The sequence below is a fragment of the Triturus cristatus genome, chromosome 12, assembly GCF_964204655.1.
Source record: "Triturus cristatus chromosome 12, aTriCri1.1, whole genome shotgun sequence".
NCBI classification, from domain to species: Eukaryota; Metazoa; Chordata; class Amphibia; order Caudata; family Salamandridae; genus Triturus; species Triturus cristatus.
This window is the reverse complement of record NC_140595.1, coordinates 637,594,123-637,615,162: the sequence shown is the minus strand read 5'-3', so window position 1 is coordinate 637,615,162 and position 21,040 is coordinate 637,594,123. Positions and strand designations below refer to the sequence as shown.

The window sequence follows — 21,040 nt, the reverse complement described above, 5'->3', positions numbered from 1 at the left end:
ACTCTTATAGAAGGAGCATTATGATTTGTAACCTGTAAAACAAAGTCAACACTTCAACAGTAATGTAAGGGTACTCACAGTTTTAGCACAAGGACTGTGCTCATGTCTAACTAATTGCTCCTCTACTGATTCTACCAGTTAATGGACTAAGTCTGAAAACCCTGAAAACACAGAATTGTGCACAATCCCAAGTACCCAACGTCCAATTATTATCACCATGGTAAATAGACTGGACATCCACATTTCATTTTTTTATACACCCAAGAGCTTTGAAAAGATTCTCAAAAGGCTGCAAAACTGGTAGTCAGTGTTCAACTGAAATAAATAAATGCAAGTCAAACACTCAAAGAAAATATCCCTCAACTTTATAGCGTAACCAAGATAAACAATGAAAGAATTGTCACCTTTTCACATAAATCCTCAATGATAGAACTGGGCAAGTAACTGACAAGAAATACAATCAGCAATGAAATACTGCTATATTATTGTAGTCACCGATAAACAGAATGCGACCCCTATCTTGTGTAGTTCAGTGGCATCAAGTTTACGGCTGCTCCCAGCAAAATGTGGGTATTTGGCTTCTACTCAATGGTGTACGATTTCATTTTTTCCCGTTATACATTGCTTTTTTATTCTGTAGCTGACCGCAAGTTAATATTAGTTACTACAGCTTAAGGTATAGCAGTGTAACTGAGCAGCAGCAGTGATGACGCTGCAGCAGGCAGTGCCGAATAGCCTATCAGCATCACTCTTTCTTAGCCAGGTCCCAAGAGGCCTCCTCCAGTGGCACAACAAAAGTGTGCTGGTACATGTCAAAACATCGGGCTGCTGTGGAGGACAGATGGGGTGAGAGGAAAGAGTAGAAAACAAGTGTGTCTGAGCTGCAAACTGACTGCTTGCTGTCAATACAGTGCTGCATTCATGGACTGGGCTCACAACAATGAGGCAGAACTACCAAAAATAGACTACATAACATCAACCATTTCCATCTTCCTACAAACAGCATCTTTAAACGATATGTAGATCTGCCCTTTTAGGTTTGACGTGGTGCAAATTATTGAAAAGTACTTTCAAAAAGTTAGTTAAAAAAAATAAAGGAGAAATTACTTTTTCTGCAAAACCATCACTCGCTATTGATTTTCCACAGTAGTTTATTAGGCCCATGGTGTTAGTATAAAAGGAGCTGCTTTCCAGTGATGCACTTATGGGTTTCCCTGAAGAATATTGTGTTGTACTTGGTGGAGGGAAAAGTGCCATGTGGCAAAAATAATATTTAAATCAATTTTACACATTTTTCAGTCCTCCCTGCAGATCAATCCCCTTTCTTCCTTTAAAAAGGACATGCTCTATTTCCTCCCTGCAAACAAATGACTTTTTCTATACATATATATATATTATATATATTTATATTATTACATTCTATATATAAAATTATTTATTTTCAAGAAATGTCTTGATGGTCTTTTTAAAAGTAAACTCTGAATTATTTTCAAAAGACCTGGATTAAAAGTGCATGCTTGTGTGGAGGTACCAAGGTTGCTTGCATGGCTCCACCATTCGCCCTCCTCAAACAGGATGATGGCCATTCTGTTTGGTGGAGGGTGTTCCCCTGGTTCGTTGCTAGGCTCTCGTCAGGTGGTCCATGACTGCATATTTCTGAGCATTTCATCGAATGCCTCTCTGGAAGGTGCCTCGGCGTTCTGAAAAGTGTCCTTGATCCTGCTGTACAGGCTGAAGGATTTCAGTTCCAGCCAGATAAAGCCAAATCGATCCTCGTCAAAAAGGATGAAGACTCCAGCCGTCCGCTCGGGGCTAGTGAATCCATGCCCAGCTATAAGTCCAGTGCCATAAAAGCTAGAGGGAAGATGGAGAACAGTACATTAAATGAGTCATGTTTCGCGTGAGCTAACACATCAACCCACTGTTTGCCTCTATATGAAATTTCGAAAACATTTTGCAAATACATGAATACACTAGAAGGCTTTCAGAAAAGAGCATTTTCTGCTTTTGACGTGTCCAAATGGCATTCATATCTCTTGCACTGTATCCTACTATAAAGGCAGGATTTGCAGTCAAATTAAAAACCCATTTATCGACTAGCACACTACGCAACAGCATCTGAAAAAAGAAGCATAGGAAAGGAAATTGACTGCCCAAGGGAACAATTTAAGAATCTAAAATGATTATATTATTCACTCGCTTCATACATCTCAAATCGCTTTCTTTGAACATGAATTTTCTGCAGACTTTTTCTCGTACTTTTAGATGAGTTTGGTTCGAGTGTCTTCTTGCCTTTCACCAGCCACCTATGCTTCAATGGTGGACAACAAGGGAATATGCAACAAAATGGATGTGATGTTCTCTTAACTTTTCTTTTCCTCCAGAGGCCAGAGAACCATATTGCTGAGGATATGATCAATGTTATTTGCTAAAGGTAAACAATTTTGTTTATTCCACACCACCAGGGGGTATGGAGACTTGCACCAAATGTCCCCGGACCTGACATTCCTGTTAGTTAGTTTTCTCATTTTCTTGCTGTCTCTCCTAGAGTCACATGATCTGTACCCTTTCACCACTTAGTGACTGGCGTTGAAAAATAATTATTTTAATAAATTAATTTTGGGGTGTCAACCACAGTGTGGTCAGTATGACTCAGTGATAAGCCTGAGGAAAGAGTCATATAAAATATACAGGATTTATCGGCCTTGCTAGAGCTTCACGCTTACAATGTGGGACAGGGTATGGAAGCAGAGAACAGTTGAAAAGAGCGTGAAGAGACACGCTGTTGGGAATCCGGCACAAACATATTTCGGCCCAGTATGCTAGAGTCCTAAAGTACATGGTTAAACTAGTAGAACACATAGTTAAATTTGTGGAGATTGAGAATATGTCTGATCATCATATTCTGGATTAAATGCAATCTCTGGAAAATGATAGAGAAAAATGCCAAGTGCTATGCACTTCAGGGGCTATTCTAATTAGAATAGCAGCTGCCACCACTTGAGCATGCACTAAGCTGCATATCAAGTATGCACTGTTGTAAACCGAGAATCCGTAAGTACAGCTCTATATTTTTGGGGAAGATATAGGTTCAAAGATTTCAGGTGCCAAGCCTTAAACTTCAATTAACTTGGATGCAGGTGTCTGGTATGATCCTGCATGGTGAGAAGATGAAGCTTAATTGATCGCTTCTTGTGTTGTATGGCGGTCATTTTCATAAAATCTGAATGTCATAGCCATCTGTCTAATTTGGTTGTTTCATGGATTTAGGTCAGGTCAGGTTGCCTTAATTTTGAATAGGGTCAGGTGAAAAACCATACACAAAAGTCCTTGAACCAACGTATCCACAGACCATTTCGTGTGAAACCTTTTAGTTCCTGGAGGCATAGTCTTGGAACTTTTTTGTAGTAAAAAATCTGTTTGAGCCAGGCCTTATTCTGAAAAAATATTCTATAGCACTTTTGATCGTCCCACTACTGAAATATAATTTGAGTCTCTGCTGAGATTATTAGCAATAAAAGGGTGTTCCCCTGCTACATAACGCTGCACACCGTTCTTGACTCCAGCACCAAAGGGTCTTCTTCACCTGCATGGGCAGGGATACATACCTTATTCCTTTTGGCTTGCTCAAAAAAAGTATTGTTATGGTGCTTTTTAGGTCTCGCCTGACCCAGCGCTTACGCTGGTCTGGCGAGACTTTAAGTAAGGGCTTCAAAAAATGCTACCGCCGGCTACAGCTTGCAGTGCATGTGCGCGGGTGCACGCTTGAGCAGAGGCGCCATATGGCATTCCTCATACTCATTAAGCGCATCGCTCGCCGCACGCTTGATCGCGATCGCTTTCGCGTCGCGCGACTGATGCAAGCGCACCACTCCCTTTATACTCTCTCTTGTTCCTAACTTTCAACCGTGCTGCACAGCAGTCGTAGTGCTGCATAACATGGCTGAACGACATTGCCAATAGCTCTCGTATAAGCGCAACCTGTTGGCTTTGCAAATTATGCCATTTTCTTTGCGATCCATCTGTAAAATGTACCTAGCACAGAGGGTGTGGTCTCTTATAAGCCCAACACGCTTTTCAATCTCTGCTTTTACAGCCCCTGAGAAAGAGTGAGAAGCGTGTTTTCTTAGTGATAAGAGAGACAGAAGCCCATAAACAGATTAACCTGGGTCTGTGTGCCGGGCCTCCCATCTTATCTCGCTGCATCACTCACCTGCTGAGAACAATGGCGGTGTCTCGAGCGCAGGGAGGACGCAGCTGTTTCCGTCTATAAATACAACAATGGTGTGTGTTCAGCACTTCAACACCGACGTCTGGCTTCTCCCAGGACTCGAACCCAAGAGCAGAAGAAAAATAAATATTCTGGTTCCAAGTCCACGTGCCTTGTAGGATATTACCCAGGGGAAACCTTGCATAATGTGCAAAAAGCATGCTACCTGATTGGTCACAAGACATTAGTGACATGCCACTGAAGCAAAACATCCCAGGTTTACAGAGTATCTTTATACGCTAGTATAAATGACATTCTTTAAGGTTCGCACAAAGATGTCGTCTAATTTTATTGCTGCTCCTTGTTTTATATGCCTGGAATTATGAAATGGGAGTGAACAAAAACTCCTTGTGCTTTATGCCTCTTTGTTAACTCCTCAACATCCGCACCTTGTCATTTTTGTTTTCATTCTAACCATTGCAGACCGGTTTAATTTTTTACTTTAAATGGGATGCTTAATTTGGGCCTCTTGAAACAAAAAAACCCTGGGATTGAAAAAATAAAACACTTAGAAAATGAAAATAAGCTTTATGACTTGGGCTCAGAGTGCAATAGGACTGCAAATGCCGATATGTAGTTCTGCTTTGATATAATAGGCATCCAGACCCCGAACATGTGCATCTGATGGGCCCCTAATGAGAATTCCTCAGTGGAGTATTTGGAAGGTGATGATACGAAGGGGAGTCGGAGGGGCAGCACAACTCTTAGTACAGTGAAATAACATGTTCTGGTATTGGAGGTGCGTATGCAGCGTGAGAGGGGCAGCCCCAACTCCACCCGCCAAGTCCATACGAAGGCTACGAGTATGTATGATTTACTCTTGTAGTACTCCTTGCTGACCTTTGAATGCCAAGAGCAATCCGGTTTTACTCAGGGCGTACTCCTGGAATTCATTGTGACACAGGTGTCAGTATGTGAGTAGGTAGCTGGTAGTCTACTAGTATGGCATTTAAAAGAAGATGAACTATAAAATGTGTAGTGTAGTAAATGGGTAAACAGGACGTCTTAAGATGTTTAACATACCAACCTGTGTATCAGAAACAACTTAAAATGTTGCCATGAATTTAGCATGTGTACACTTTCTTTGTAGTACTGTGCACATTTAATTTATTAGAAAAGAAATTATAAATATTTCTTCTTCCCAACATGTTCTCTTACTGTTTAACGGTCAAATATGAGATCTGTTTTATGAGGCAGGAGCAGATGTCCTAGATTTATCAGCTTTTTGTTGCTTTTGGCACAGTGCTACTTGAGCTGGTGAAATGCACTACAATGGTGTATCAGAGGGTTTGTTTGGCTGGCCGGCCAAGGTATCCCCTTCTGCCTTGGCTTTGACAGAAGCAGTGCATGTTGTCACATCTCTTAGTAGCATACCTGCGTATACTTTTTCCATTTATGCCAGTGATTCCATCAACATTTTGGAATAAGAGAGGTTACAATCTAGAAGCTATAACACCACAGCCTATCTCTGAATTATGCTTTTCTGCTTCACTGACCGTGCACTAGTGTGCACAATATACAAATTCACATGTTGCACCAGGAGTGGCCACAGGCTGTTTAAGTGTACAGACAGCAATTAGTGGGTTACCCGTGCATAAAATGTCTTGGACTTGATGGACCCATTAACTAGTTGGGCATTCCCTCAGGCATGGTTCTATGAAGTGTAAACTTGGAAAGCATATTGCTGTAGCCCTATTTTGTTGAAGTAACTTGTTTTAACTGACTGATGCGACGCCATTGTAAGATTTTTGCCTGGCATCTATATTGGGAATGGTAGAACGAGAAGGAAAGAAGCAGTCTCCCTTCTACTCAATTGAAACCTAAAAACAAGCATTGGCATAGCCAATAGGTCTCGCCTTTGGGACCTTATAAGTGTTTAGCCATGCAACAGTTGATGTTGTTGCACCAAGGATATTGTGCTGCATAACTAAATACTTATAAGGTCCAAAAAGCGAGACCTATTGGCTATGCCAATGCTGGTTTGTGAGGAGTTGTATCACTTGTCTCCATATCAAGGGCTGAAAAGACTTCAGTGCTAGAGCAAATGCAGCTTGATAAAACTTTTGTGCTAGTTTGCTGCTGCTGCTGCTGTTCAAAGACATTTGATTGTTAGATAGGTTCCCCCACTGATCAACTGTGAGGACTGGGTCGGAGAAATAACGGCACACACATGTTTTTTTTGGTGTCCAACGTTGTAGGTTAGAGCTGGAGGCTGGTCTTACTCATTTCTTGGAGCACAAGTTTGGAATATGTTACTTATTAATTTCTCTCCAAGAGAATCAATACCATTGCCTAAAACTTGCCTCTTCTTAGTGAAGTTTATTTGATCTTTATATAAGGTTCAGTAACCCTTCAGAGCTGGGATAGACTCGCACGTTGGTCAGACTTACGCCATCTAGTGCTCAGAACCCTACAAGTTTTTTTCCTTCAAGGTTATATTTTTGATCTCACGGTGACTCTCTGCACCTTTTCTTGAAGCCCACAAGCACCAGGAAATAGACACCACATCATACTGTCCCCTCCCCTTAACCCACACCCTCTAGGATAAGTATATGTTGTTTGTTGGTGAAACTTTGTAACATCTGTGTACTGTCATAAGTGCAAATGCATAGTGTATGTTCACAGGTCTTAAGCATCACTTGCTTTCAGGGGCTGGGTTGGGTGCATGTGAATCTATAGCATTACAATCAGCAAATAAATTAGTTACCTACCAGTATCTCCAGTCCTCCAACACGGATATCTTTTATATAGTCACATGCTTGAATCATTCCCCATCGTCAGGCTAGAAATCCCTGGTAAACTATCAGCAGTGTACAGTGTAAAATATACAGCACACTATATACAGTTCAAAAATGGCCACAGGCCTAAAACAGCATAGAAACTTTAGTAGCACATCCACCTCATTTGAAAGAACTCAAACGTCAGCCAATGAGGTGGAAGCTTAAGCTCTACCACTCCTTATAAAGGCCATCATAGCTCAAATTTCAAAGCACAAGTATGAGAACAAATATGATGAGCCTCTGACTGGGGAGCAGGGGAAGGTTGGATGTGAATATTTACAAGTTACCAATATTGGAGATCCGGAGTTACATGTAACTAATTTCTTCTCCAAAATTGGCTCTTTTATATATATATATTCAAATGCTTGATTCAGAATAGCAAGCAGTTCACATTATAGAATACAACAAAGCAGATTATACTTCACTTTTTAAAGCCATAAGAAGGGATGTGTCTGCAAAGGCGGACTTTTTCATGTTCAAATTTGGCCACCCCAAATTCTTTAAAAAGGTCCGGCTAAGATCTTGGGGGAAGCATCTAAAATAAGGTATCAGGTTAGACAGACCCTTGGAATAACATAATATTGTGCTTCTGTTTCCATTTGGAGTACCCCAGGGACTCCAGAATATCTCTTAGATAAGTTGGCAAAGCCTCTGGCTGAAGCAGAAATAAATAAACAGTGACAAATTATGCAGAAATATTCAATAATTTCTTGGGAAACTTTAGTAAGTATAACAGAAGGGAGCCTCTCGAAGTTCAAGTATTACCCATTGGCAAGCTGAGCACAAGATCTGGGGAAAGGTGGGGAAGAAAGTGTGGACTGCGAAAAGAAACTACAGATTGCCCCAGGAGAAGGAAGTAACCAAGTTGTATTGAATGTTGGTGGATGTAAGGAGAGACTCTTAATCTTTGCTGGCGGAGTTCTGGAAGAGGGACCTGCTGATCCTGGGGGTGGAAAACCTATAGCAAGTATCAATGACTTTTCGTTTGCTCAATCATAAAATCGACACCCTTCAGTAAGAATCATCTCTTTACAGCATACGGGGAGTACTGGACACCGAAGAAGCTGTCAAAGCTGGGTGCACAGCAGGTGAGAACGTGCCCTAAATGTGTGGAGGAGAAAGCGGACGAGATCCACATGTTTTGGCAGTGCCCTCCGATAAGAGATTTTTTGGCAAGGTGTGGGTAAGATGATCACTGAAGCATTAGGCCAATAAATTAAGGCAAGCCTGACAATGGTGATTTTCGGAGTAGATGGGGGGGGGGCCCACAACCTGTGAAATTACTTAAGAAAAGTCTCTACTTTTTGTATTGATATTGTTGGCAAGAAAGAAGATAACTTAAATCCCTCAGTAAGAAATAAATGGATATTATCTGTTCAGAGGGCAAACCTTTTAGATGGCAGGGGTCTACCGGTCAAAAGGGTAAATGTTTTGGAGATTTGGGAAGATTGGCAAAATTCTTATATTAGGGAGATAAGGTTCGGAAAAAAGTGAAATAGGTCCTATGATTAATACATCAATAGCAAAGAGCCTGAGAAGGGAGTTGGGATACGATGGCCAAAGAGAGGACTTCCTAGAACTCATCTCAAATAAATTGCTAAAGAGGTTGTGGAGCTGGCTCAGAGAGAAATATGGCTAAAGTTTCCCCCCTGCCCTACATTTTTCCGATGAGTAGGGAGAGGATAAATTGGTTGCCTGTTTCAACCTTTTTCACTGAGCTGCTATAGGTCTTCTTGATGGAAGATTTGGACAAAAAAAATAAAATTACAACAAAGCATGAAGAAGGCTCAACTTTAATGAAAGACGTTTCTCAGGACTGCCTGCACCACTGCTGCGTCAGCTTCTGTGTCCACATCTAGACAGTAGTGCTTTGTGAACGTATGTCTGGTCCTCTAGGAAGCTGCACGGCAGATGTCATTCAAAGGTACCCCAGCATAGAGTGCTGCATTTGAAGACATGCCCCTGGTGGAATGCGCCCTCACTCTACCCTGAAGAGGACATTTTGCTTTGGCATGACAGAGAGCAATACAGACTGCAAGATAACGAGCTATCCAGTTTTGACGGGGCTTGACCTTTTTGTGGTTGACCAAATTATACAAATAGCTGGTCTGATGTGCTTATGTTTTTTGCCCTATCGATATAGAATTTGAGACATCAATGCAAGTCCACGAAATGTAATGATCTTTCTGCTGTTGAAAATTGGATTTGGAAAGACAGATCTTAAAAATAACAGGATAATTCAGGTGTAAATCAGGGGGAACCAATCGAATCAATTTAAGATTGTTCTGAGATTTACTTTGTCCTTCGTGAATCAAAGAAAGTAACATCAGCTGGCCAAGGACTATATTAAGTTCCCATTGAACTGGAGGATGTTGTAGAGGTAGAAATGCTCTGAAAAGCCCTTTCATAAATTGATTAATAAGTCTTGGGGAAAAAGAATAGACTTTGATGCTTCAGTTCTCCTAAATCTCAAGACTGCAGCAAGATGGACCCTGACTGAAGAAACTTTTAGTCCATTCTTGGCATAATTCAACAAATATGGAAGGATTTGAATAGATATTACTTGAAGTGGATGATGACCATTATCCCAGCACCAGACACAGAAATGCTTCCATTTAGCGTTTTAAATCAATACTAGTCGCTTGGGCACAAGCCTGCGCCAGAGTATCTTTGCATTTTTGTTGTAAATCTAAAAGGCTGAATTCTAGGTGGTCAGGAACCATGCTGTCAAATTCAGTGACTTGGGATTGTGGTGGAGAATCTCTCCATGATGTTTGGACAGTATCTTGGGATGCACCTTCAAAGGAATGGCTGGACATGCCGATAACTGTTGTAGCTCACTGTACCAATATTGGCGAGGTCATTCCAGAGAGAAATGCGGATCAGATTGCCATGATCTATCTTTGCCTTCCTCAAAACTCTGGGGATCAGGGGAAAAGGAGGAAAGTCGTAAGCAAACATCTTGGACCAACTGATCAAAGAGCATTGCCCATCGTTCCTAGATACCAAAATAAGCTTGCGTAGCAAGGGCATTTCTTTTGGTCGGAGTAGCAAACAGGTCGATTGTAGATTAAGTGCTTCTGTTCTAGTTCCCACTAGTGCCAATCTGACATTTGCCGACTGAGTGCATCCTCCTGATCATCATGGGAGCCTGAAAGATACTCCACAGCGATGTTTATCTTGTGAAAAGCGGCCCCTTTCCACAATTGCTAAGACTTCTTTGAAAGAGGTTTGGACCGTATTCCTCCTTGCTTGGTTATGGCGAACATAGACGTTGTATTAACCGTCCTAACCAGAACTGGTTGACCTGCTAATCTGGGGAAGAATGCTTATAAAGCTAGTTGTATGGCACGTAGTTCCAATACACTGATGAGGAGCTTCTTTTCTGCCTTTGACCAGAGGCCTTTGGTTGAAAGTTCTTGCAGGTGAGCTCTCAATTTGCTCATGGATGCATCTGTAGGGAGTATTATTCATTCTGTAAATCGGGAGAAAAGAAAGACATGCATTTAGAATATGCGTTGGGGTCCTCCACCACATTAATACTTGTTTGAGACGGCTTGTGACATGAACTGTATCTTCCCATAAGCCTCCTGTTTCCATTGCAAATCCAGGTCTTGCTGGACAGGCCTGATATGAAGCCTGCAAAATGGCATGAGGCCTATACATGATGCCATCAGGCCCAGCAGGGACTTTTATTGCCTCACTGGGACTGAAAGTCTTACAGTAATAGTTTTTCCCATAGCCTGTAACTTTCTCACAATTTCCGCTGATGGAAAAGCTTTTCACAACTGCGTGTCGAGTATTGCTCCCAGAAGCTGGGTTTTTGTCTGGGGCTCCAATGAGGACTTCTCTTTGTTCAACAGGAGACCAAATCTTCAGAAAAGACTGTTGCAAGCCTTTGTAGAAGCCTTTTCTCTTTCCCTGGATAGTGCTTTGAAAAGCCAGTCATCCAGGTCGGGGAACACCTGGTGGACTTCTCGTCTGCAATATGCAACTGGGGCGTGACATTTAATGAATATTCGAGGCCCTGATTTTAGCTGGAAAGGGAGTGCCTTGAATTGGTAGTGCTGCCCTGCTACAGAGAAATGTAGATACTTCATTTGTTTTCGATGAATAGGAATGTGGACGAATGTGTTGCGAAGTCATAAAATCTCGTTCATGCATCACCTAGAGGACTTCTTGTAAAGTAATCATCCGAAATTACTGTTCCTTTAGAAACCGGTTTTGCTGCCTCAGATCCAGTGTTGGTCTCAAATGAATCATCTTATTGATTAGGAAGAATCTGGAATAAAACCCTTGGTTTCTTTGCGATTTGGGGATCATTTCTATAGCTATCTTGTGGAGAAGCATGAGAATTTCCATTTGAAGCTCCTTCAAATGAAGATGTTCCATTTTGGGTGGACAAACATTTGGTCTCTGGTTGAACTCCAATGTATGTCCTGATTAAACAAATTGTATCATCCATTTGTCTGATCTTATATTCCTCCGATTAGGAAGCAAAAATGGAAATTCCCCCTCCCCACCCCTGAGAACCAGACTTAAAAGAGGATACAAGATAGAATTCAAGCTCTTTTCTGATTGCCATGTTTTTGTGTTTGTTAAGAACGTCTATTCCTTTCTGAAAACATTGCGTAAGACTGTCTTTGGATATGATTGAAATGGGTATCCTTGATCATATCCAGACTGTTTTTGAGGATAACATGAACCTCGCTGACCTTCATACTGATTGAATCCTAATCCGTAATTTTGTAATCTTAATGAGCCACGAAAACTAGATCTTCCAAATCTACGATACTATAAAAGCCCTACCGCCTTTGCTGTGTCAGTGTCAGTTTTAAGACCCTGCAAAGCTTCATGAACAGGTTTACCAAAAAGAGTGAGGGCATCAAAAAGCATATCTAGGATCTTAGAATGGACGTCAGTACGGAGGCTGTAGATTTCAACCAGCCATATTCGTTGTGGGACTCTTCATCGTCCATTTCTTCCTCTCCAAAGCCTGCGACATACCTCACATCTACTTTTGTTGGTCTGTAAGCTATACTCACTAGTCTCTTCTTGATCTGACTGCAATAATTGATCTGGAGGTAAATCCGTCACCTTGAAAGGCGAAAAAACATTTTATCACATGTTTTTCATTGATTGCGTGGTTCTCAACGGTGATGGTCGATGTTGATTTTGTCGTCATTGACGGAATGGTCGTTGTCGACAATATAGCTGCCGCCGGTATGTTCATCACCGGTTTCTTCGATGTCAATTGAATGCTCGATGCTGACGGAATGCTAGTCATTGATGGTGTCTTAGTCGATGGAGTTAGTAGTAGTCGTCGACAACGAGGTTTCCTTTGAAGAAGAGTTCTTTGAAAACTTTTTTATGACAGGTGAATCTCTGTAGCGCTTGCAGGCATGCTTATATAGTTTATTACTAGAGGAGGTGGCTGCAATTACTTTGCCCTAATAAATCATGCTCTGGAAACTGTTCAAGTCTCCTATTGTGTGCTGCCTTCATGGAAGTGCCCGGAAGGGCACTTCTCAATGAATCTTCACCTGAAGTAGGGGCAAATTATTTGAAAGGAGAAAAATTCTCTTTATGCATTACGAAATAATAGCAACCTTCTTTCTCTGTTCTTGAGAGTGTTAGTTGAGAGAGACTTACAAATATTGCATTCTGCTGACTTAGGTTTAGGATAAAGGTAATAAATACACAGAGTGAGGGTAATCAGTGTAAATCTTCTTGCTGCCACAAGATGAGAAAGGTTTAAATAGAGATTTCTTGTTTTTGTCAACTAGAGTGACAGTTGGCGACAGATGATTGTCAGACCAAATGATCTCCCTGGTCCAGAAAATGTAACAATCTTCCCTAAAAACAACTCACAGTACAGCAGTGCTGAAGATAGGGTTGGTTCAAATCCAGATCAGACTAATGTAGTAACATTTAAGGTTCACTGAAAGGTTAGAGCAGATTTCTGACCGGGGACTCCCAAACACACAAAGTGCGATAGAAATCAGAGCTATGGTGGACTTTAGGGGGAGTAGGAGAGCTTAAGCTTTCGACTTATTGGCTGAAGTTTGGGTTCTTTCAAATGAGGTGGATGTGCTACTAAGATTCTATGCTGTTTTAGGCCTATGGCCTTTTTGAGGTGTATATAGTATACTGTATATTTTACACTGAACACTGCTATGATAGTGTACCAGTGATTCCCAGCCTGACAAATGGGGAATGATTTGAGCATGTCAATATATAAAAGATCAAATGTTGGAGAACTGATTGTTACAGGTAACATTCTACATCTGCACAATGTGCAGCTATATATCACATTCTCTGCAAAGACTAAAACAATTTCCAAATGTCTAAAACTTTAGCCTGCAAGTAGCAGCATCAGAAGTACAGAATATTGTTTTGAATATGGTCTGTCTGACTGTGGGCATTCAGCACGCATGAAGCACTAGAGTAGGGTTTAGTGAATGTGTGTGTGGCACTCCATGATTCAGCCATAAAAATGTCTTGTGAAGAAGGCCAAGATGGCGGTAGAGTTTTAGACCGGCTACGGTTTCACTATCCTTCTCAATCCTACTTGACGGCACCACCGATGTGACCTCTGAGCCCTACCTGCACCGGACACGCACTGGGGACTCATCTTGGCCTGGCGGTGACGGGGCTCCACAACATGGATCTTGCAGGCGAGCAGCCAGGAATAAGATGGCAGCCATCTTGCATATGTGGGACGGATGCTGCTTACCTGTCTGGCCAGACCTGTGGCACTCCGTCCTGAGCTCTCCCTTAAGGGAGAGCCGGAACTTGGAGTACCCTGGTGGCGGCGGTGGGTGAGACCCTATCTTTGTGTTGGAGCGGTGAATGGACTGCTAGCATGATGGAGGCATTCACTCTAGTGCTATGTGTTGCCGGAGGCTGGGACAGCAGTCCATACTGTTGGAGGTGCCGGTGCAGTGGTGGCTGCGAGCCTGACCCGGCACCCCGGAGGCACCCTGAGTGAGATTTCCGGTCGAGCCTGGTGCGGTTGAAGCAGGGGGGCCCTAGAGCTGAATTCAATGCACTGGAGCCACCTGTTTGGCAGCTGTGAGCTACCCTGGCTGTGCTGCTCGTTCTCTGTTGTGCAACTACTTAAGGAACACTGCAGGGTCCGGTTCCAGTAGTGTGGACCTGTGTTGGAGTGGGGAGGCTCCCCTCTGCTACTGCCTCTTCCCACTCTTTGGGGGCCACGTACATTCATAGTCTGCTCTACACTTGTTGCGGAGTGCCTGTGGAGGCCATTTTTCTCTCCTCCTCCCCTGTGGAAATATGGATTTTTCTGGTTAGTTATGTCCCCTATCTTGGACCCCAACGGTTCTATGTGCATGTTACAAGTACATGTATGTTCCCTCCAGTTCCAGTTATGAAGACGCAAATACATGTGCGTCCACCGTTAACATGTCCTCTTTCAGATCCGCCATGAATGGGCCGGATATTCCATTCCTAAGAACAAAAGGCCACCGCCTTTATATGGTTCACTTATGCCATTTTTACAGTCCAGGCAAGTAGGCCCTGATTTTGTCATCAAGCTTTTCTTGCTTTCTGTCTCTGAAGCTCCAGTCCGAGCCTGCATCTGTGACCATGAACTTTGTCTCATTCCCTGCGCGGCTCACGAAGCCTGACATCAGCTTGCTGCCTGCCAAGAACTGTATTTCACCTTCGAAATTATCTGCTCCGATTCCTGCCCAATGCATTCCTGTCTAGTAGTTTAAGTAAACATTCTGCCAGCTACCGAGCAAAGGCCCGGCTTCTCTGTCTTTATACAAGTAATTCATAGCCCTGATTACTATGGAAGATTCCTGCCCTCGCATCTAGTGTAGACACTTAGACGCTTGTACACGCACTAACAGTCAGTATAGTCAGTATAGAATAAGATTCTACTCTAAGAGACCTTTCTTTTGGATAACATAGTTCTTTAAACATAGGATGTTCGATATGATTTGGGATTAGGTTGACTTGACCCTCCAGACATCTGTCGCCACATGTAGAGCTAAATGTCAAGTCCCCTCCACCCCCTAGATGCACGTCAATCACACGTCATGCTGCTGCGCGCGCATTCCTGTCAAGTATTTCTGCTGACATTGCGAAATTCTTTCATGTAACCACCCTCTTATGACATCACATCTGATGACGTTCTTTAAATCACTCCCAGTTACGCCTATTTTTGCTACGTACGAATATATTATCACCACTATCAATTGTTACGCCTCTTGTATTTGCCTCACTGTAATGCCTATTGTATAAAAGTAATTGATTGTTAATAATGTATGTACTTCACTTCCTGAACCTTCGTGGTGATGGAACTTGGAGCAACCGATTATAATCGACCATTGGAATAAAGCCCATTCCGAACCTCTAATACCACGGATTCTGCCTCTTATTTACTGAGCTATTTTATTATGTTTCTGTATCAAATTAAGTCCCGGTAATTAAATTATTTACCACATGAATGGCGCCCGAACAGGGACACTTTCTCATCTCACGCGCCGGCGGTGCGTTGCAGGCCCGGTCTCCTGCCACAGCTGGACGGACAATAACGCGTACCAGCAGGATTTCCTGTATCTCCCTCCGGTCAAGCGGGGGCGACTGAGGCTGCGATCAACACCCAGACGAGGCGGTGAGAAGTGCGAAGTATCCCGACCAGAGCCTAGCTGAGAGAGCAAGATCCGAGGTGTACAGAGGCCCACCAGTTTTCCGAAGTCCCAAGTCGAGTCCAGTGTCCGAAGTGTTCGAGTCGAGTCCAGTCCGGTTCAAGTTCAGTCCAGTTCCCGAGGCCTTCCGTTCCGAGCTACCCGGTGAGTACCATTACTGGGGAGGCGTTCTGGCGTGCACATAAGTTGTGCCGGTCCAGACGGGTTTGGGTACACAAATCCGGTCTGCACTGTTTCAGCAGTGTATCTGTACTGTTTAGCAGTATATCTAGTATATCAAGTATATAAATTCAGAATAATTCAGTTCAAGTCGAGTATTATGTTTAGTGATTAAGTTTTTCTTAGATCGTCATCATCATCGTTGCTCAGTTAAATGTTAAATGTTAAATGTTTTAATAACGTCCTGCATATTGTGGTATGAATGACTGTTCATTATTGTGTTTATTGTATTAAGTTTGTTCAAAATCCAGTATCAGATCAGTTCTCATTAAGTTTGTTCAAAATCAAGTATCAGATCAGTTTTCAATATGCCGCTCTTTTCGAAATTAAGACAGATCACAACAAGAAAAGGGGTACTCGAAGAAGCCGTTCCTATTCCTCCTAGGGACACTCCAGGGTACTTCATGTATCATAAACATGGCTTAGACGCTATATTATTTCTTGATTTATGGGTAGACTACACTAAGACATTACCAGAAAGTCAGAGGTGGCCCGTGGCTGGGACCTGGGATGCAGAGTGCATCGTGAAAGTAGAGGAAGAATTATGGAAAAAGAAAGCTAGACAATCACAGAAAGACGCCATTGAATTATGGCGTAAAGAATCGTATAGACGTACAGAAAAAGCACGTAGACAGGAAGAGAAGAGTAAAGAGAATTCAAATGAAGTCCGAGAAAATCTATTAATTGAAGAAGGTGCACGAGTGAAATTAGAACAAGTAGACAGACAAAGAAATGCCCTTATGAATGGTATGTATCCCCTTCTGGCTGAAGGATTACCTAAGGCTACTCCAGGGATACCAAAAGACTTGCCAACCCCATTATTTCCAATAAAGGTACATCCTAAGGGGCATCCTAGAACCGCAGAAGATGTTTTTCTTTCCTCATATTTAGATGACGCAGCTCCCGAGTATGCTAATCCCGCCCCACATAGACCGCCTGCTAGGGAGGTTCAACGCCAAGATCCAGTACCCGTATCCCTACAGCAACAAGTTCTGACACAAGTTCCGGCAAGCACATCTGTTTCTGCATCCGTTCCTACAGCTACTTCTATAGCTGTATCCACACCTATAGTTGCTGTATCACGTTCAACGAATCCTTTCACACCCGATACCCCAGACGGGGCTACCGGAGGTGCTACCAATATCTTTTCTACGCCACCTAGAATAAATAAACTTACTTTTCAAGAGTCAGCACATTCACGTACCCCCAAACTCATAAATGCCCGTACGCTTAAGGAACTTCTTATAGATTGTAGATATGACCCTGTGCCCGGAAAAGAGGACGAAATGACCCTAGCATCATTACGTATCAGACGAGCCGCGGTTACCAGGAATGACTGCGCATCTAGATAATATATACCATTTTGTCCAAACAGGGCGAGATTCTGAATGTATTAACAGAGCTATGGAATACCAGAAAGTGGAAATACAGGGGGAACTGTTACGTTTCCTCATAAATTGTGTGATCAGAAATCAAGACCGACCGGGGGTAGACCCGGAAGCAATGCAAATTCTTACCAGATGGAGCCAGAATATATCAGAAGGGAGACATGATAAGCAAAACTGTATAATAGCCATGTGCCGAAAGATCCGTAAAGAAATAGAACGCCTACACGAAGAAAGATTAGCGGTAGACCAGTTCGAACAAAGCGAGGAAGAAGCATCAGGACTGCCCACAGGACAGTCAGAAACTATAGCCTATGTAGGTAGAGGAAGATCTTGTAATAGTACTAGATGTCTTACTGATCCGATACGTCCGATATGTCTAGAAAATAACAGGAATTTTCAAACACCAATAATAAATATAAGGTCTAACGAGCATTCATTCCAAGCCGCTGACAAATTACTGCGAGAACGAAGGGGTTATCATTTTCTCGATTCTATGGATGAACAAGAATTAGCCAGGTCAGCTGTCCATTGGGTTGACAGTCCCGGAATATATGGTGATAATACAGTAGCACACACATTTTTGAATCTCACCCCAGATGAACAGCGTTTAGCTGGGATTTATAGGATTCAACAACTTCTTATACTATATAAAAGCCAACATTCAGATCCTGGTCCCTTACCTGATATATTGACTGAATTACTCACGAATAGATGGAGAGGTTCAGGTACTAAGTTAATTAAAGAAATACTAGAATCAAGAAAGCAGTACATTCTTTTTATATTGCCAGAACATGTCTCACTGCCCATCAAGGAAAGAACCACGTATTACATGGACAGACAGAATCCCTTACGAGAAGTGCACCCAATAAAGGGCGAGGACAATGAGTTTAAACGTGTATATGTATATACGCCCATATCGAAAATAGAATTGTTGGAAATGAAGAAAGTGGTACCCAGTCATGACAAAGACCCAGCGGGTTTCCACCGAGAAATTAAAGACATGTTACTCATGGGAGAGTATACCTATCCCGACATTATGACCATATTAAAGGTATTGATGCCTGCTGGCATTTACGAAAAACTGAAGGAAAAAGAGTGGGAAGTGGGAGACCAAAAGATAGATTGGACAGCATTAGAAAATGAAGAAAAGGCCCGAGGTCCAGGTTCGGGGCTTGGGGACAAAACTAAAGCACTACCAGGTTTACTAGTACAGGTACTGCCACGTTTATTAACCACGAAAAAGGAAGACTGGGGTGCAATCTCAGCCTGTAAACAAAAGCAAGATGAAGACACTAGTGATTTCTATGCCCGATTCGAAAAATGTTTTGGTATAAATAGTGGTATAAAAGCAAGTAGCGAGTCATACCCACATCTGTTTGTGACAAAATTAGTTGAAAATTCTTTGCCCCAAGTGAAGAATAGAGTATTAAAATTCGAGAGTACCTGGCAAGGTAACACTCCATCACAAATGTTACAAATGTTACAGTATCATCACAATAGAATTAGAGAGGAACAAGATCATGAACAAAGACGCATGAAAGACACGAAAATGAAAATGCTAGTCTCCCAGACAGTTCCAGCTGAAGGACATAAAAAGGGTACGACACATTCCGGTGATTCAGCAGGACCTGTAAAAGGGACATGCAACTATTGTAAACAGCCAGGTCATCATGTACACGATTGTCCAGTCCTGAAGCGTAATATCGCCACGGGTATTACAAAAGAAAGACCACGGCCACTTAGACAGGATCAGAATGAACAAGGAGCACCGCAGCATGCACAGTCCATGCCAGCTCCACAACAGTCTATACAGTTTGTGCCAGCCGCACCAGCGTTGCCTGCTGCTGCCACGCAAACCACGACACGACAACTGTACCAGACCGCACAGTATGACTATCCTGATTACCAACGATATGCATGAACCAGCCTAGAGAGGGAAGTTGACTTACCCCTTATCGAGATCCCTGTAGATCAAGAAGGACCTTATGTACATAGTGAATTATTAGGCCAAGACAGAAAATTTTTACTCGATACAGGGGCAAGTCGAACAACTATAAAACGTAGTGAAGTTCCAGGGGCACCCCTCTCAGGCTCACAGAATATTTCCCTTGGTTTTTCAGGAAAACCTATTGTTAATGAAGTATCACAGCCTCTTCCACTTACGATAGGACCTTTGACCCGAACTACAGATTTATTGCTTACTAAATCATGTCCAGAAAACCTGTTAGGAATAAAGACATTGAAAGCTCTAGGAGCTATAATATGTTGTTCTCCGGAAGGAGTAAGATTGTTTTTACGTGATTTTAAAGGTCATTATGTGTCTAGAGACATGGATCCCCGATTGCAGACTTTACCTACACATCTATGGGCACAAGGCCCTACTGATGTTGGTTGCATGAATATTACACCATATCGAGTCACACTGAAGGCAGGAGTGGTACTACCACGAATGCGACAATACAAGTTACCCCCAGATGCTGTAATGGCTTTACTGCAAATCATTGACGAGCTCATTGCCCAAGGAGTGGTTGTAGAAACAGACTCCAATGTATGTAATTCACCGATAATTCCGATTCTCAAACGAACAGATCCGAAGGCCCCGCCAGTATATCGATTGGTTATTGATCTGCGCGAATTAAACAAGTGTATTGTGCCACAATTCCCTGTGGTCCCCGATATCTCATCATTACTGACAGCTATTGATTCCGAAGCAACATTCTTTACTGTAATTGATCTCAAAAATGCCTTTTTCAGCGTCCCAATAGATCCGGAAAGCCAATATTTGTTCGGATTTAGTTTAAATGGACGTAGCTTCAAATTCTCACGCGCACCTCAAGGATTTACAGAAAGCCCCAGCATCTATAGCCAAGCACTGAAACGAGAACTCGACAGTATCCACATGCCAGTTAACACTGCCTTGCTTCAATATGTCGATGATCTGCTGATCACCGCTAGAAGCGAACCCGAATGTGAGAAAGCATCACTGACAGTTTTACAATTTCTAGCCGAAAAGGGGCACAAGGTGTCCCCTTCTAAGCTGCAATTCTGTGTCCAGCGAGTTGTTTATCTTGGACACTCGCTGTCCAAGGAGGGAAGGCAGCTTACACCCGACCGCATTCAGTTAATAGCTAACATGCCAATACCCAAGACACAAAAGGAGGTACGGGCTTTCATAGGTCTCACTTCATATTGTAGGCAGTGGATCCCTCAGTATGCATTTCTAGCAAAACCACTCATTCAGTTGACAACACAGGAGGCAGCCACATCGACTGTTCTCCCTTGGACTCAGGAACATACACAAGCTTTTGAAAGCTTAAAGAAAACGTTATGTCAAGCACCTGTTTTAGCAACACCATGTTACAGTAAACAGTTTACACTCTTTATTACAGAACGCGAAGGTACTGCCTTGTCAGTACTCACACAGGAACAAGCAGGAGCACACAAACCATGTGCTTATTTTTCTAGTACATTAGATCCCGTAGCTCAGGCTCTGCCTGCGTGCCTGAAATCAGTGGCAGCGACAGCTTTAGCAATCAGACAAAGCGATGCCATAGTGTTAGGACATCCATTGACAGTACAAGTACCACATGCAGTGGAGGTTCTTGTGAATCGAACGCAAACACAACATTTGACTATAGCAAGACTTACAGGGTATGAACTAACACTGTTTCAGCCACATATAGAAATCAGACGTTGTAACACATT

General features: G+C 42.6%; 1 protein-coding gene across 2 annotated transcripts in view; it reads right to left on the bottom strand.

Moving 5' to 3' along the window:
* Positions 1-343: 343 nt before the first annotated feature.
* The window catches only part of FBXO31 (F-box protein 31), a 292,218-nt gene continuing 271,521 nt past the window's right edge, over positions 344-21,040 (bottom strand). For both annotated transcript variants that reach the window (XM_085637496.1, XM_085637497.1), the window contains one exon: positions 344-1,854. In XM_085637496.1, coding sequence (XP_085493622.1) covers positions 1,632-1,854 — 223 coding nt within the window. In that variant the 3' untranslated portion in view covers positions 344-1,631. The remainder of the gene's footprint in view (positions 1,855-21,040) is intronic.